The sequence below is a fragment of the Sturnira hondurensis genome, unplaced genomic scaffold (assembly GCF_014824575.4).
Source record: "Sturnira hondurensis isolate 20B ecotype Veracruz unplaced genomic scaffold, ASM1482457v3 Scaffold0009719, whole genome shotgun sequence".
Lineage (NCBI taxonomy): Eukaryota > Metazoa > Chordata > Mammalia > Chiroptera > Phyllostomidae > Sturnira > Sturnira hondurensis.
In genome coordinates this window covers 2,950,166-2,965,726 of record NW_028082350.1, presented here as the reverse complement: position 1 = coordinate 2,965,726, position 15,561 = coordinate 2,950,166, and the positions used below count along the sequence as shown (strand labels likewise).

Genomic DNA, 15,561 nt, shown 5'->3' with positions numbered 1-15,561 from the left:
CAACCATCAAAATGCTCTCCATATCCATGATTCTGTCTCTTGTCTTCTTGTTTGCTTAGTTTCTTTTTAGACGCAATTGTTGGTACATATGTATTTATTGCCATTGTATTGTTCATAGTTTGGATCTCCTTTTTTTAAATAAGTCTAGTTAACATTTCCTGTAATAATGGTTTGGTGATGATGAACTCCTTCAGTTTTTTCTTGTCTGAGGAACTTTTTATCTCCCCTTAGATTCTAAATGATAGCCATGCTGGGTAGATCAATCTTGTGTATAGGTCCCTGCTTTTCATGACTTTGAACATTTCTTGTCAATCTGTTATAACCTTCAAAGTTTCTTTTGAGAAATCAGCTGACAGTCTTACAGTTGTTCCCTTGTAGGTAACTAACTTCTAGTTTCTTGTTGCTTTTAAGATTCTCTCTTTATCTTTACCCTTTGGCATTTTAATTATTATGTGTCTTGGAGTGGGCCTCTTGGCATCCACTTTGTTTGGTACTCTCTGTGCTTTGTGGGCTTGCATATTTATTTCCTTCACCAGGTTAGAGAAGTTTATCAGCATTATTCTTTGAAATCGGTTTTCAGTCCCTTGCTGTTTCTCTTCTCCTTCTGGTACCCCTATGATGCAAATGGTGTTATGCTTTATGTGTCTTAAACTATCTTATCTTTAAAAATTATTATTTTCTTTTTGCTGTTCTGATTAGGTATTCTCTGCTACCTTCTCTTCCAAATCTTGATTCAATCTTCTGTTTCATCTAATTTGCTGTTGATGTGCTCTAATGTACACTTCAATCATGATAATAATTTGAACAAAATGCTTGATGCCTGATGCATTATGTGTACTCAATAAGAGATAGTTATCAGTAACAATATGATTAACTTGTAGGCAGACTTGAGCCTTCCCAGGAGACAAATGGGCATTTTCCCTCTGTAGCCAATGGGGATCTGAAACTCTCTACACTGCTATAGTTGCACTGTAATTTACCCAATGGCAGAGATCACATATGTCTCACTCATTTCTATATTTTCAACACCTGGCTTGGGCCTGGCACATAACAAGAGCTCCATACACTTTTATTGATTCAATGACTGACTGGCTGAGAGATACAAGGCCTGAAATCCTGGACATGTATGGCCTGTCCTTTTTTTTAAGGTATATTTTATTGATTATACTATTACAGTTGACCCATTTTTCTCCCTTTTAGCCTCCTCTGCCCTGCACCCTCCTTCCCACCAGCATTCCCCTCCCCTTGGCTCATGTCCTGGGTCATACATATAAGTTCTTTGGCTTCTCTATTTCTTATACTATTCTTCACTTCCCCATTTATTTTGTCCCTACCAATTATGCTTCTTATTCCCTGTACCTTTCCCCCATTCTCCTCTGATAACCCTCCATGAGATCTCCATTTCTGTGACTTTGGTTCCTTTTCTAGTTGTTTGCTTAGTTCATTTTTGGTTTTGTTTTTTAGGTTCAGTTGTAAATAGTTGTGTTTCTTGTCATTTTACTGTTCATATTTTTTATCATCTTTTTTCCCCTAGATAAGTCCCTTTAACATTTCACAGAATAAAGGCTTACTGGTGATGAACTCCTTTAATTTGACCTTATCTGGGAAGCACTTTACCTGCCCTTCCATTCTAAATGAAAGCTTAGCTGGAGAGAGTAATGTTAGATATAGGCCCTTGACTTTTACAGGCCCTTGACTTTTATGACTTTTAATACTACTTTCCAGCCCCTCTTGCCTGCAAGGTTTCTTTGGAGAAATCAGCTGATAGCCTATGGGAATTCTTTTGTAGGTACCTCTATACTTTCATCTTGCTGCTTTTAAGATTCTCTCCTGCCCCTTTGGAAAGCACTCATTGGGCCTTTCACTAGTGACCCACTGAGCCGTCAAGAAAGGGCAAAATAAAAACACCACTTTCGGGTGAAGTGGCAGCATGGCAGCATGAAGTGGCAGTTGTTTCGCTTCAATCGGTGGTGTGACAAGGGAAAATAGAAAATTTTTAAAAAATGAAAAAAATTCTCTCCTTATCTTTCATCTTGGATAATGGAATTATGATGTGCCTTGGTGTATTCCTCCTTGGGTCCAACTTCTTTAGGACTCTGAGCTACCTGGACTTCCTTTTGCCAGATTGGGGAAGTTCTCCTTCATTATTTTTTCAAATAAGTTTTCAATGTCTTGCTCTGCCTCTTCTCCTTCTGGTGTCTCTGATTCAGAAGTCAGAACATTGAAAGTTGTCCCAGAGGTTCCAAAGTCTCTAATCATTTTTTTGAATTCTTATCTCTTCATTCTGTTCCAATTGGATGTTTATTTCTTCCTGTTGTTCCAAATTGTTGATTTGAGTCTTGGTTTTCTTCCCTCCACTGTTGGTTCCCTGTACATTTTGCTTTATTTCTCTTTGAATAGCCTTCATTTCTTCCTTTATTTTGTGACTGTACTCAATCATTTCCATGAGTATCCTGATTACTAGTGTTTTGAGCTGTCTGATAGGTTGGCTCTCTCCTTGTCACTTTGTTCTTTTTCTGGAGCTTTGATCTGTTCTTTCATTTGGGCTATATTTCTTTGACTCAGAGCAGCTGTTACACAGTGAGGGGAGGGGCCTTAGGTACTCACCAGGGCAGGGCCACCCACTTCACTGCATTGTGAGTTGTATGTGGGGGAGAGGTCAGAAAGGGAACAATGCAGCTTCTTTGGCTCTTGCCCTCCTTTCAATCATTTCCCTGACTTCCTTCGAGCAGATTGTGCCCTTTCAGGTGCTGGTTCCTGGGTGGGTGGGCTTGTGTATGGTCTAGGCTCTCTGATGGGCCCCTCCAACAGACTCTCCTATGAGACTGGGAGTTTGTCCTGCCACCGCAATCTCCACAGATTTTTACAGCCAGAGATTTTGAGGCTTTATTTTCCCATGCTGGAATCCTGGGTTTTGCAGTCTGTCTCACTCCCCAGTTGTTCCTCTGGCTTATCTGCACTTAAACATGGGATATCCCAGTCTGCCGGCCACTGCCTCATACTCCCAGTCTGCTAGCTGCCACCTTGTCACATGGGCTCTCCACCCAGCTTCCCATCTCCACACCTCCTACCCATCTAGATAAATGTTTCTTCTTTAACTCCTTGATGTTAGGCTTCCATACAGTTTGATTTTCTGGCAGTTCTGGTTCTTTTTTTTTTTTAATTTAATTTGTTGTTATCCTTTTTTTGGTTGTGCAAAGAAACAAAGCATATCTACTTATACCTCCATCTTGTTTCTGTTTCCATATCTCTGGTCTGTCTTGATGGAAATGTCTACCTATTTCCTCCCAGGCAGTCACTTCTTTGATAGAACAGTAAAAAAAAAAAATTCCTGAATAAGCACCTGGACTGAGGTGGCTTTCTTCTCAGAGCTCCATCCCTGAGCACCTGAGCAATCTTACCTAAATTTATTAGTTCTAGCAACAACTAGCAACAAGCACCAACTGGCTGAGATATTGGCAACAAGTGGTGGCAGAGACATTTATCTCCTTCATGAAGAAAGGAGCCCACGTCATTTACTACCCAGCACCCAAGGCTGTTCTCTATGCAAGCCGAAGTCTCTGAGATGGGAATCCAGCATTCTCTCCCTCTCCCTCCTCACCACCTCCCACCCTTCAGTCCTTAAAGAAAAATCAAGAGGCATCTGCACCTGCAGCCCTGCTGCGGCTCCAGCTGCCCACACTTGAAGCCGAGGGTGGAGACTCTGAGTTCTTGCCTTCCTGCAGGGGCCCCAGCCTTAAGAATGCTGGGCGGAGACAGGCTAGCTATTTCACAGGCTGGCTGGCTGGTGATAGAGGCTGCTCAGTACTTCTATCAGTGAGAGAAGAACAGAGACTAACATGGAGCAGGGGAAGCATTTGGCTTGCCTCATCCTGGCTATCTCTCTTCTTCAAGGTAAGGGCTCACTTAGGAGTTCTGCCAGCCTGGAGAAAGACTCAGAGTAAGAGGCCACTAGGGGACAAGAATATTGGGATTGCTGACTTTGAGCCTACCTCAGCTGTTACCTTAGAGTTCAAAGAAGACAGGGCAAAAATGAAGCCTCTTACTATTCTCTATTAGAGAGAAGCAGTGTCCCATGAGAGAGATGAGGTCCTTATTTCCTGAGAAATCAAGTCAGAGAACTTAGCTGGCTAGAGAGAGAACCTGGACGTCGCCATCTTAGGTTTGAATGTAGCCCAAAAGGACGCAGGCCAGGAACCTGAACGAAAAAGGTGTATGCTTTTTGGGTTTTTTTACCTGAGAGTTGGGGTTAGATTTGTGAAACATTCATTCAGTTGGTCAGTTCCATCACTAGTCAACAAATACAGTGAGGTCCTATTATGTAATAAACTAGGAAGATATAAATGAAAAAGAAATCTGCCCTATGAGAATTCATATATTTCTGCCCTAAAGAAATCATAAACTGCTTAGAGAAATAAGTTTCAGTGGTTCAAGATTGAGTGTAAGGTGCAATATAAGATTCCTGCATGAATATTCAGTTGTAAATATCCATCTAGAAGTGGATGAACTGAGCCAGTATTTACATTTGGGACTAGAGGTGGTTCTCCACTCAATGGGGGAAGCTAACACCATGAAAGTTGTTGAAATAACAGAAGTATTATGTTAGATATGAAGAAGAGGTACTTAGGGTGGAACTGTAAAGATACCAACCTTTAAGGGGTAGCTAGAGAAAGAATATCCCTGGAAAGAGATAAGGGAGTGATCAAAGAGCTGAAATAATCAAATGAGTCTGATACTATGGAAACAAAGGATACTACAGAAATAGAAAGCTTCCAAAGGAGAAATTCACTGAGAGTATGAAATATTAAGGAGTTATCCACTAATATAAGAATATATTTGAAAGTTTAAGTTTGTGGGACTCAGCAAAATAGAGTTCATTGATGATTTAGAGCAGTTTCCTTGGGGTAGTGTGATTAGAAGCCAAATGGAAATGAATAGAAAGGAAAGAGAAGGTGATAAAGAGAAGCAAGTGTGGATTATTCTTTAAAGAAGTTTGGGTGAGAATGGAGGAGGGTTACAGCGGTAAATGGGGGGAGGGGAGTACAGTCTAAGAAGAAATTTTTTGAGTGTGAAAGAAATTTGAGCACATTTCTAAAGAAGTAGATATTGACTAGAGTGAGGTCCTGGGGTTGATATTGAAAGGACAGAGTCAAGAGTAGGGTCCAGAGCACAGAAGAAAAGACAACCTTACCCTCTGAGATTAAAAGAAAAGAAGAAAAGACAAAAAGAGGGAGAGGGGGAAGGGGAGGGGAGGGAGAAGGAGAGGGAGAGGGGATTAAATTTAATCCAATTAAATTGAACTCCAGAGCTAGATCTCTATAGTACTTCTACCATACAACTCTACTATTCTGGGTTTGGACACAAATTTGGGATCTATTGAATAGCTAACTCCTATACCTACCTGGCAGGGGAGATACCATGATCACAAATAGCTAACTCCTCTGGGACATTCAGGGTTTCTAAAAGAAATGGATTATCAAAACTGAAGATTTTAGAACTCACCTCTAAAGGCTTTAGCTAGTACATGCACACTACTTTAGCTGCTGAAGGAGAAGAGATTCCAGACTTTACAATCAGTACCCTTAAATAGACTGCAATATAATTCCAATGCTAAAAGTTAGCATCAGACCCCATAGATCAAGGGCAGAGTCACTAACAAAACTACATTCACTTTATTTTTTTTACAAGACAAAATGTAATGAAAACTGGTCAGTGGGTATGTAATAGTCCAAGAGGCAAAACAGTTTGGGAACTGTATTACAAATTTAAAAATAATGCTGAAATGTTACATATTATCATCATCTGACTCATCTTCTTCCTTCAAAGATCCCTTAGCATATTTCTCTGTCTCTTCCCATATATCTTTTGAAACAATTTCATGTGTTCCTTTAGTTATTTCACCAACCCAGTTAAGCTTCAGTTCAAAAGCTTTATCCTTAACTTTATCTCGTACTATATAAATTATTTTTACTTGTTAACAACATCACAGCAGGTCATTTCTTTCATCTGAATCTTTTCTATTCCTGTCTTTGCAGCTTGCCTGGCTTTGCCAATAGCACAGCCCCAATAACCATATGAAACACCCAATGGGCCAATCATATAGAGATGTGCACCAGCATTCACACTGTAAGACCCAAACATGAAACTGCAGGAAAAAGCACTGTAGAGTATATATGCATGTACATACATGGCCACTCTTGTCTGCAAGATGTTTTAGTGGAATGTCAGAGCCAAAGTTAGATCTAATGTTGGAAGCTTCTTTTCTTGCAATATCTGCTATGAATGAGCATCTGCCAACAAACCTGCTACTGCCATTCCAACATTAAAAAGTAATTTGTTGGAATCTTCCTCATAAAATTTAGAAAGGACTAATTTTTCTACCCAAAAGACTACATCATCTCTACATCTGATTCCATTATCTATACTACTATTTCCACAGCCTTCATAGCACATTCAACTTGAAAAACTCTTCCATCAGGATAGAATGTACAGGCTAACAGGTCATATTCAATGCTGATTGAGCTCATCCTGCTATAACCAGCAGAGTGTGTCTACCCTCAATTTCTTTTTTTTTTGCCTTCTTAGTGAATTTATTGGGGTGACACTGATTAACAAAATTATATAGGTTTCAGATGCACAATTCTACATGATCTGTACCCTGTATTGTGTGCTCACCACCCCAAATCAAGTCTCTGACCATCACCACTTACCCATCTATACCCTCCTCCACCTCCCCTTTTCCTGACAAACATTACAAAATTCTCTGTGTCTGTGAGTTTTTTATTTTTTAAATTATTTTAATATATTTTAATTTATTATGCCATTACAATTGTCCCATTTTTTTCTCCTCTTTATTCCCCTCCACTCTACATCCCCTCTCACACCAGCATTCCCCTGCCACCCACTTAGTTCATGTCCATGAGTTGTAAATATAAGTCCTTTGGCTTCCGCATTTCTTACACTGTTCTTAATCTTGCCCTGTCTATTATGTACCTATCATTTATGCTTCTTCCCTGCACCTCTTCCCCCATTCTCCCCCTCCCCTTCCACACTGGTAACCCTCCATGTGATCTCCATTTCTGTGAAACTGTTCCTGTTCTCACTGTTTGCTTAGTTCATTTTTGTTTTTGATTTTTTTAGGTTCAGTTGTTGATAGTTGTGACTTTCTTATTTTTGATCATCATCTTTTTCTTAGATAAAAAGATCCCTTTAACATTTCCTATAATAAAGGCTTGGTGATGATGAATTCCTTTAACTTGACCTTCTCTGGAAAGTACTTTATGTACTCCCCCATTCTAAATGATAGCTTTGCTGGATAGAGCAATCTTGGATGTAGGTCCTTGCCTTTCACCTTTCATGACTTTGAATACTTCTTTCCAGCCCCTTCTTGCCTGCAAGATTTCTTTGGAGAAATCAGCTGATATAGCCTATGGGAATTCCTTTATAGGTTCCTCTATACTTTCCTCTTGCTGCTTATAAGATTCTCTCCTTATCTTTCATCTTGGGTAATGTAATCATGATGTGCCCTGGTGTGTTCCTCCTTGGGTCCAACTTCTTTAGGACTCTCTGAGCTTCCTGGACTTCCTGGAAGTCTATTCCCTTTGCCAGATTGGGGATGTTTTCCTTCATTAGTTGTTCAAATAAGTTTTTAATTCCCTGCTCTTCCTCTTCTCCTTCTGGAAGCCCTAAAATTTGGATGGTGGAACATTTAAAGTTGTCCCAGAGATTCCTAAGCCTCTCCTCATTTTTTTGAATTCTTGTTTTTTCATTCTGTTTCAGTTGAATGCTTATTTCTCCCTTTTGTTCCAAATCATTGATTTGAGTCCCATTTCTTCCCCTCACTGTTAGTTTCCTGTACATTTTCCTTTATTTCACTTTGTATAGCCTTCTCTTTTTCCTCTATTTTGTGACCATACTCAACCATTTCTATGAGCACCCTGATTACCAGTATTTTGAACTGTGCATCTGATAGGTTGGCTATCTCCTCACCGCTTAGTTGTATTTTTTCTGGAGCTTTGATTTGTTCTTTCACTTGGGCCATATATATTTTTTCTCTGCAGGCTTGTTACATAGTAAGGGGCAGAGCCTTAGGTATTAGCCAGGGCTGAGCAACCCGCATCACTGTGTTGTGGCACTGTGGGTGGGGGAGGGGTCTGAGAGGGAACAATACTGCTTGCACAGCTCTCAACAGGCTTTCAGTCACTTTTTCCACTACCCACAAGCAAATTAGGCCTTTCTGGTGCTGATTTCTGGGTGGGTGGGTAGTTTTGTGTACATCCTAGGACCCTGTGGGTCTCTCCAACCAACTGTCCTGTGAAGCTGGGAGTTTCTCCTGCCACCTCAACCCCCACTGATTTTTGAGGCTTTCTTTTCCCACGCTGGGACTCTGGGTTGTAAGGTCTGTCTTGCTCACCAGTTATTCCTCCCTGTCTATCCACACACAAATGTGGAACCACTGGGTCCTTCAGCTGCACCCTTGCCACACCCCTTCTCTGCCCTGGCTGCCCATCTCTTCCCCTCCTAACAGTCTACATGAATGTTTCTTCTTTAACTCCTTGGTCATTGGACTTCCATACTGTTCAATTTTCTGGCAGTTCCAGTTATTATTTGTTTTTATTATTTTTTTAGACTGTATTTATTTATTCTTTAGAAAAAGGAGAAGGGAAGGAGAAAGAGAGTGAGAGAAATGTCAGTGTGTGGTTGCCTCTCATGTGCCCACTACTAGGGACCTGGCCAACAACCCAGGCATGTACCCTGATTGGGAACTGAATCAGAAACCCTTTGGTTCACAGACCCATGCTCAATCCACTGAGCTACAGCAGCCAGGGCTTATTTGTTTTTAAATTTGTCTTGTTTTTCTTTTGGTTGTGTAAGGAGGCAAAGTGTGTCTACCTATGCCTCTATCTTGGCCGGATATACCCCACCTCACTTTAAATGCCAGGCAAAATTTCAGGGGTCTCCAGAACACCCATATTTCTGATGAACTAGATACAAATCTGGATGGTCCCACGACCCCCTTAAGTCTGTTAATTTGATAGAACTCGGGAAAGCACTATACACACTATCACAATTTTATTACAAAAAAATAAAATCAGACTTCCGGCCAAGATGGAGGTGTAGGTAGATACACTTTGCCTTCTCATACAAACAAAAGAAGGACAACAACAAATTTAAAATAAAAAAATAACCAGAACTGCCACAAAGTTGAACTTTATGGAAGTCCAACAACCAAGAAGTTAAAGAAGAAACATTCATCAGACCAGTAGGAGGGGTGGAGATGGGCAATGGGGGAGGCAGCAAGAGGACCGGGGTAGGCAAGGTGGCAGCTGGCAGAGCAGGCTGTCCCACATTGCATGTGGATAAACCAGAGGAACAACTAGGAACAACTAGTCTATTTCCCTTAGAGGGAAATAGACTCTGTAACCCAGGCCTCCAGTGCAGGGATATAAGGCCTCAAAACCTCTGACTGAAAAAAAAAACTGTGGGAGTTCAGGCAGCAGGAGAAATTCCCAGCTTCACAGGACAGTTTGTTGGAGAGAACCACAGGGTCCTAGGATGTACACAAAACTACCCACCCACCCAGAAATCAGCACCAGAAAGGCCTAATTTGCTTGTGGGTAGTGGAAAAAGTGACTGAAAGCCTGTTGAGAGCTGTGCAAGCAGTATTGTTCCCTCTCAGACCCCTCCCCCACCCACAGTGCCACAACACAGTGATGCGGGTTGCTCAGCCCTGGCTAATACCTAAGGCTCTGCCCCTTACTATGTAACAAGCCTGCAGAGAAAAAATATATATGGCCCAAGTGAAAGAACAAATCAAAGCTCCAGAAAAAATACAACTAAGCGGTGAGGAGATAGCCAACCTATCAGATGCACAGTTCAAAATACTGGTAATCAGGGTGCTCATAGAAATGGTTGAGTATGGTCACAAAATAGAGGAAAAAGAGAAGGCTATACAAAGTGAAATAAAGGAAAATGTACAGGAAACTAACAGTGAGGGGAAGAAATGGGACTCAAATCAATGATTTGGAACAAAAGGGAGAAATAAGCATTCAACTGAAACAGAATGAAAAAACAAGAATTCAAAAAAATGAGGAGAGGCTTAGGAATCTCTGGGACAACTTTAAATGTTCCACCATCCAAATTTTAGGGCTTCCAGAAGGAGAAGAGGAAGAGCAGGGAATTAAAAACTTATTTGAACAACTAATGAAGGAAAACATCCCCAATCTGGCAAAGGGAATAGACTTCCAGGAAGTCCAGGAAGCTCAGAGAGTCCTAAAGAAGTTGGACCCAAGGAGGAACACACCAGGGCACATCATGATTACATTACCCAAGATGAAAGATAAGGAGAGAATCTTATAAGCAGCAAGAGGAAAGTATAGAGGAACCTATAAAGGAATTCCCATAGGCTATATCAGCTGATTTCTCCAAAGAAATCTTGCAGGCAAGAAGGGGCTGGAAAGAAGTATTCAAAGTCATGAAAGGTGAAAGGCAAGGACCTACATCCAAGATTGCTCTATCCAGCAAAGCTATCATTTAGAATGGGGGAGTACATAAAGTACTTTCCAGAGAAGGTCAAGTTAAAGGAATTCATCATCACCAAGCCTTTATTATAGGAAATGTTAAAGGGATCTTTTTATCTAAGAAAAAGATGATGATCAAAAATAAGAAAGTCACAACTATCAACAACTGAACCTAAAAAAATCAAAAACAAAAATGAACTAAGCAAACAGTGAGAACAGGAACAGTTTCACAGAAATGGAGATCACATGGAGGGTTACCAGTGTGGAAGGGGAGGGGGAGAATGGGGGAAGAGGTGCAGGGAATAAGAAGCATAAATGATAGGTACATAATAGACAGGGCAAGATTAAGAATAGTGTAAAAAATGAAGAAGCCAAAGAACTTATATGTACAACCCATAAATGTGAACTAAGGTGGGGGAATGATCGTGGTGGGGGGGGTGAAGGGTAGAGGGGAATAAAGGGGGAAATGGCATTGATTATGCTATTACAACTGTTACAGTTGGTACAATTATGCTCTTACAACTGTTACAGTTGTAATAGTAGAATTAAAATATATTTTAAAAATGAAAAAATAAAAACTATGAGTTAAAAATAAAAAATAAAATAATACCAGCCCTGACTGGTATGGCTCAGTGGATTGAGTACCATCCTACAAACCAAAGAGTTGTAGGTTCTATTCCCAGTCAGAGCACATGCCTGGGTTGTAGGCCATGGCCTAAGTAGGGGGTGCATGAGAGGCAACCACACGTCAATGTTTCTCTCCCTCTCTTTCTCCTTCCCTTCCCCTCTCTCTTAGAATAAATCAATAATCTTAAAAAAAAGTCACAGAATGAGAGAACATATTTTAAAAATAAAAATAAAATCAGCAGTAGGATGGGATTTGTGCCTCTCTGTCTAGAATTAGAATATATCCCCTTCCTAGCACATTCATGTGTTCACCAACCAAGAATCTCCACTGAGTTTCATTACATAGCCACGATTAATTGAATCATTGGCCATGTGACTAAATCAGTCTCCAGAGGCCCTCCCCTCCCAGAGCACAAAGTCCCAATTCTCTAATCGTGAGGCTGGTCTTGATCGGCCCCCATCCTTAAACATCTCATTAGTATACACACATATGTATGGTTCTAGGGCCCAGTAAGAATAATAAAGACACTCCTGAAATTCCAAGGGTTGAAAAACTCCTTCCCAGGAATTCATGACAGATCAGACAAATTCTTTATCATACAACACCCTGAATTTAATTTGGTGATTTATGTTGACAATTCAGGGACATAGGTCTAGATATCATTATTCCTGTGGATTAGAACCTCTCTCCATCTTGCCCTCAAATGGCCATGTAAATGATACCTCAGGGCATCTGAATAACTCCATGCCCAGTTGATGATCCTCTGTCTCTCTTCTCTTCCTACAGGTACTATTGCCCAGTGGAAACAAGGTAGGGAAATGGCTTCTTTCTATGCTCATAATCTGAGATAATTATGGAAATATGGCTTCCTACAACTGTGGTTCTAGGATAATGTGTGATAAATAGAAAAACCTCTCCACTGTCAACCAAATCAGTGGCCAGTCATGACTAGCAATGAACTGTACAATTCTTGGAGGAGAAACAACAGCACGCTAGCAGCTAGGAACTACTCAAAATGTTACCCATGAACTAAAATCATTGATATAACCTGGAAGCACGTTAGAAATACAGAATCTCAGCCCCTGCCCAGAATTACTAAATTAGGACCTGAAATTCTAACTACATCCCCATGTGATTCATGGACACACTAAAGTTGGAGAAGCACTGCTGTAATGATCTTCTTCTGATACCTTGGGGCAGAGAGAAGAAGGCAAGATCCTTAACAGACCATGGCTTTTCCCCTTTTAGGAGAACCAATGGTAGCAGTGGATGAAAATCAAGATGGTTCAGTACTTCTGACTTGTAACTTGAGAGATCAAAATATAACATGGTTTAAAGATGGGAAGGAAATAATGACAAATGGAAATACATGGAAACTGGGAAGTAGTTTGAAGGACCCTCGAGGGACATACTCGTGTCAAGGATCAAAGAACAATTCTGCAATACTCCAAGTGTATTATAGAAGTATGTGATCCTCTCTGGTTTGTTTGTTGTGAAATTAAGCTGTATTTGCTGTTGGTGACTTCCTGTCCAGAATGAATGATAAAATAGATGCTAAACAGCCTATTCTCTTTATCTCAGCTTGCCTCTTTTTGATTATATAACAAGACAGGTCCCCCAGCTTCTTGGTAAAACATAGCCAGTCCTGAAAACCTGGTTTACCTTTGGGTAGGCCTCCTGTATTGGAGCAGTCAGCAATTTAAATAAACTGAATTAGAGTGTGTAGAGGAAACAGGAGATTACAAGGTGAACAGCAGTGAGATGTTGAAGGCAGTTGAACATGGAGAAGAGGATCTAGTCTTTCTTCTGTTTCACATAGTTCCTGGTAATAAGACTACATGGGCTTCCACAGACTCCTGGAGGAGAGAGGAACATCAAGAAGCATTGCATTCTTAGCCCAAGGATCTTCCCAGACAATTCCCTTGTTGTACAACCCACAGAGGGAGAAGCTTGTTTTCCTAACCAGACAAAGGCATTATTGCTGGTGGCAGGAGAAAAATATTCAGAAAAGCAACTTTCACACCCTAAAGTAAGCTTGTCCCTCCCTTTCCTCACAGTGTGTCAGAACTGCATTGAGTTGAATGCTTCCACCATGTCTGGTTTTGTCTTTGCCGAAATCATCAGCATTTTTTTCCTGGCTGTTGGGGTGTACTTCATTGCTGGACAGGATGGAGTTCGCCAATCAAGAGGTAAAAGATGATCTTAGATGAGATATGAGGCCCCTCAGCTTTCTTCTTACCAAAAGAGGCCCAAGAAAAGAGATTGAGTTGGCATGTATTGTTAATGTCCATGGTTGGGTGAGGCTCTCTGTAGTGAGAGAAAAGGACACTGGTGTTTCACAGCATAGCTACCTGTTCCAAGATCCAACTTCCTCTGTGTTTAAAAAAACAACTCTGAAGTAAAGCATACATACAGAAAAGTGCATGAATCACAAGCATACAGCTCAAAAAAAACTTAGCACTCAGTGGTGGGGTTTAGTGGATTGAGCGCTAGCCTACAAACCAAAGGGTGCCCAGTTTGATTCCCAGTCAGGGCACATGCCTGGGTTGTGGGCCAGGTCCCTAGTGAGGGGTGTGCCAGAGGCAACCACATATTGATGTTTCTCTCCTCCTCTTTCTCCCTCCCTTTCCCTCTCTCTAAAAATAAAACAAATAAAATCTTTTTTAAAAAAAAGTTAAACAAGCAAGCTCACCCCTTAAGCCAGCACCCAGTTTAAGAAGAGTATTACCAAAAAAAAAAAAGGAGAAGAAGAATATTACCAATACCTTAGACGTCCCCCTTGTGGTCATTTCCAGACTCTACCTATCCCCAAAAGTGAGCACTGTCCTGACTTCTAACATTGATTAATCAAAAATTAACCAAAAATTCTTCTAACAAAAACTTGCCTGTTTTTGTTCCTTCTGTAACATAGACTCATACAGTAAGTACTCTTGTGTGTGGCTTCTTTTACTCAATAATATACTTGTGACAACCACCAGTATTCTTGTATGTAGGTGTATTTCACTAATTCTTATTGCTATTTAGTACTCCATTGCATGAGTATAATCAAATTTATTATCCATTCTACCTTGTGTATATGTGTTTTGTTTATCTTTTGTGCAGCTTCAGACAAGCAGACTCTGTTATCCAATGACCAGCTCTACCAGGTAATGGATTGGGGAATGACAGAGACATTGCTACAATTAGTGATGATTTAAAACTTTTGGGGGGCAGGGGGCAAGTTACCTGGAAGACACTATATAGATAAGAAACTGCTTAGAACATACCAGATGATGGCATGTTTATCACTTTGGGTAGAATGAATGAAATAGGAAGGGGTGAGCAAGATTGAAGTCAGGATCTAGTGAAAAAAATTAAAGAATACACTGAGAGGGAAAGTATATACAGAGCCTCCATCTTCTTGTCTCCTGTCTGCCCTCAGGGCCACTAAGCACCCACTTCAAAGCCTTGCACATAAAAAACACTCAATATACATGCATCAAATTAATTCCTAAAGGATGGGGGAAATGAGCTCATGACTGTGCTGTCCTTTTTAGCCCCTCAAGGATCGGGAAGATGACCAATACAGCCACCTTCAAGGAAACCAGCTGAGAAAAAATTGAGCTCCGCACTCAGAGCAGGCGTGTCCTTCCACACCATTTCTAAGACAGTGCCTTTGCATCACCTGCCCTGCCAACTGCTGCCAATTTTATTTTCTTTCCCTAAGCAGCTATGAAGTCTGAGTAGGGGTGGGAGGTGATTGCAGAGGCCCATTTTCAAAAACACAAGGGCCATTGCTAATTTTCTTGGCATAAGAAAATATGAAAGCTGTGTGTATCTCTAAATTCTTTCAGAACAAGAATGCTGAATGTTAATCTTAATTCTATGTAAGTGTTTCTCAACACCCACACCATTAACATTTTGGTCTAGATAATTATTTGTGGTGGGGATACTGTCCTGTGCCCCGTGCATTGTGGGTTTTTTAGCAGCCTCCCTGTCCTCTATTCACCAAATGTCACCAATACCCCTGTTTTGAAAACTACAAATACTGTATCTCCAGATATTTCAAGTGACCCTCAAGGGCAAAATTGCCCTTAGTTAAAAACTACTGATAAATATTAACTTTTCAACCAACCAATCAAACAGTCTAAAGTTCTGATTCAATCAGTCAAAAGTTTCAACCAGGAAAACAGGGCCCAGGCATTATTTGGTTTTCTGAACCTATTGTATTTTGCTTCAATCCAGTTATTCTAGTTTGTATCTAGTTCTCAGAAACAAAGTAATACATTGTGGAGCACTTCTAGCAGAGATACCCTCAGCTCTAAAACTAGACTCAGCCCTGGCTGGTGTGGCTCAGTAGATTAAGCACTGGCCTGCGAACCAGAGGGGTGCTGGTTCATATTCCTGGTCGGGGGACATGCCTGGGTTTTGGGT

The 15,561-nt window shown here is 40.7% G+C and overlaps 1 protein-coding gene and 2 pseudogenes across 1 annotated transcript; 2 read left to right on the top strand and 1 right to left on the bottom strand.

Annotated features, from left to right (window-relative positions):
• Window positions 1-1,833: 1,833 nt before the first annotated feature.
• LOC118994892 (uncharacterized) lies at window positions 1,834-1,981 on the top strand (annotated as a pseudogene).
• Window positions 1,982-3,780: 1,799 nt separating this feature from the next.
• Window positions 3,781-15,561, top strand: CD3G (CD3 gamma subunit of T-cell receptor complex). The gene is made up of 6 exons (XM_037057477.1): window positions 3,781-3,894; window positions 11,935-11,958; window positions 12,397-12,612; window positions 13,206-13,337; window positions 14,251-14,294; window positions 14,685-15,561. Exons 1-6 carry the CDS (start codon window positions 3,840-3,842, stop codon window positions 14,748-14,750), a joined length of 537 nt encoding a protein of 178 aa, XP_036913372.1. The 5' UTR covers window positions 3,781-3,839; the 3' UTR covers window positions 14,751-15,561.
• LOC118994761 (proteasome subunit alpha type-3-like) lies at window positions 5,782-6,536 on the bottom strand (annotated as a pseudogene).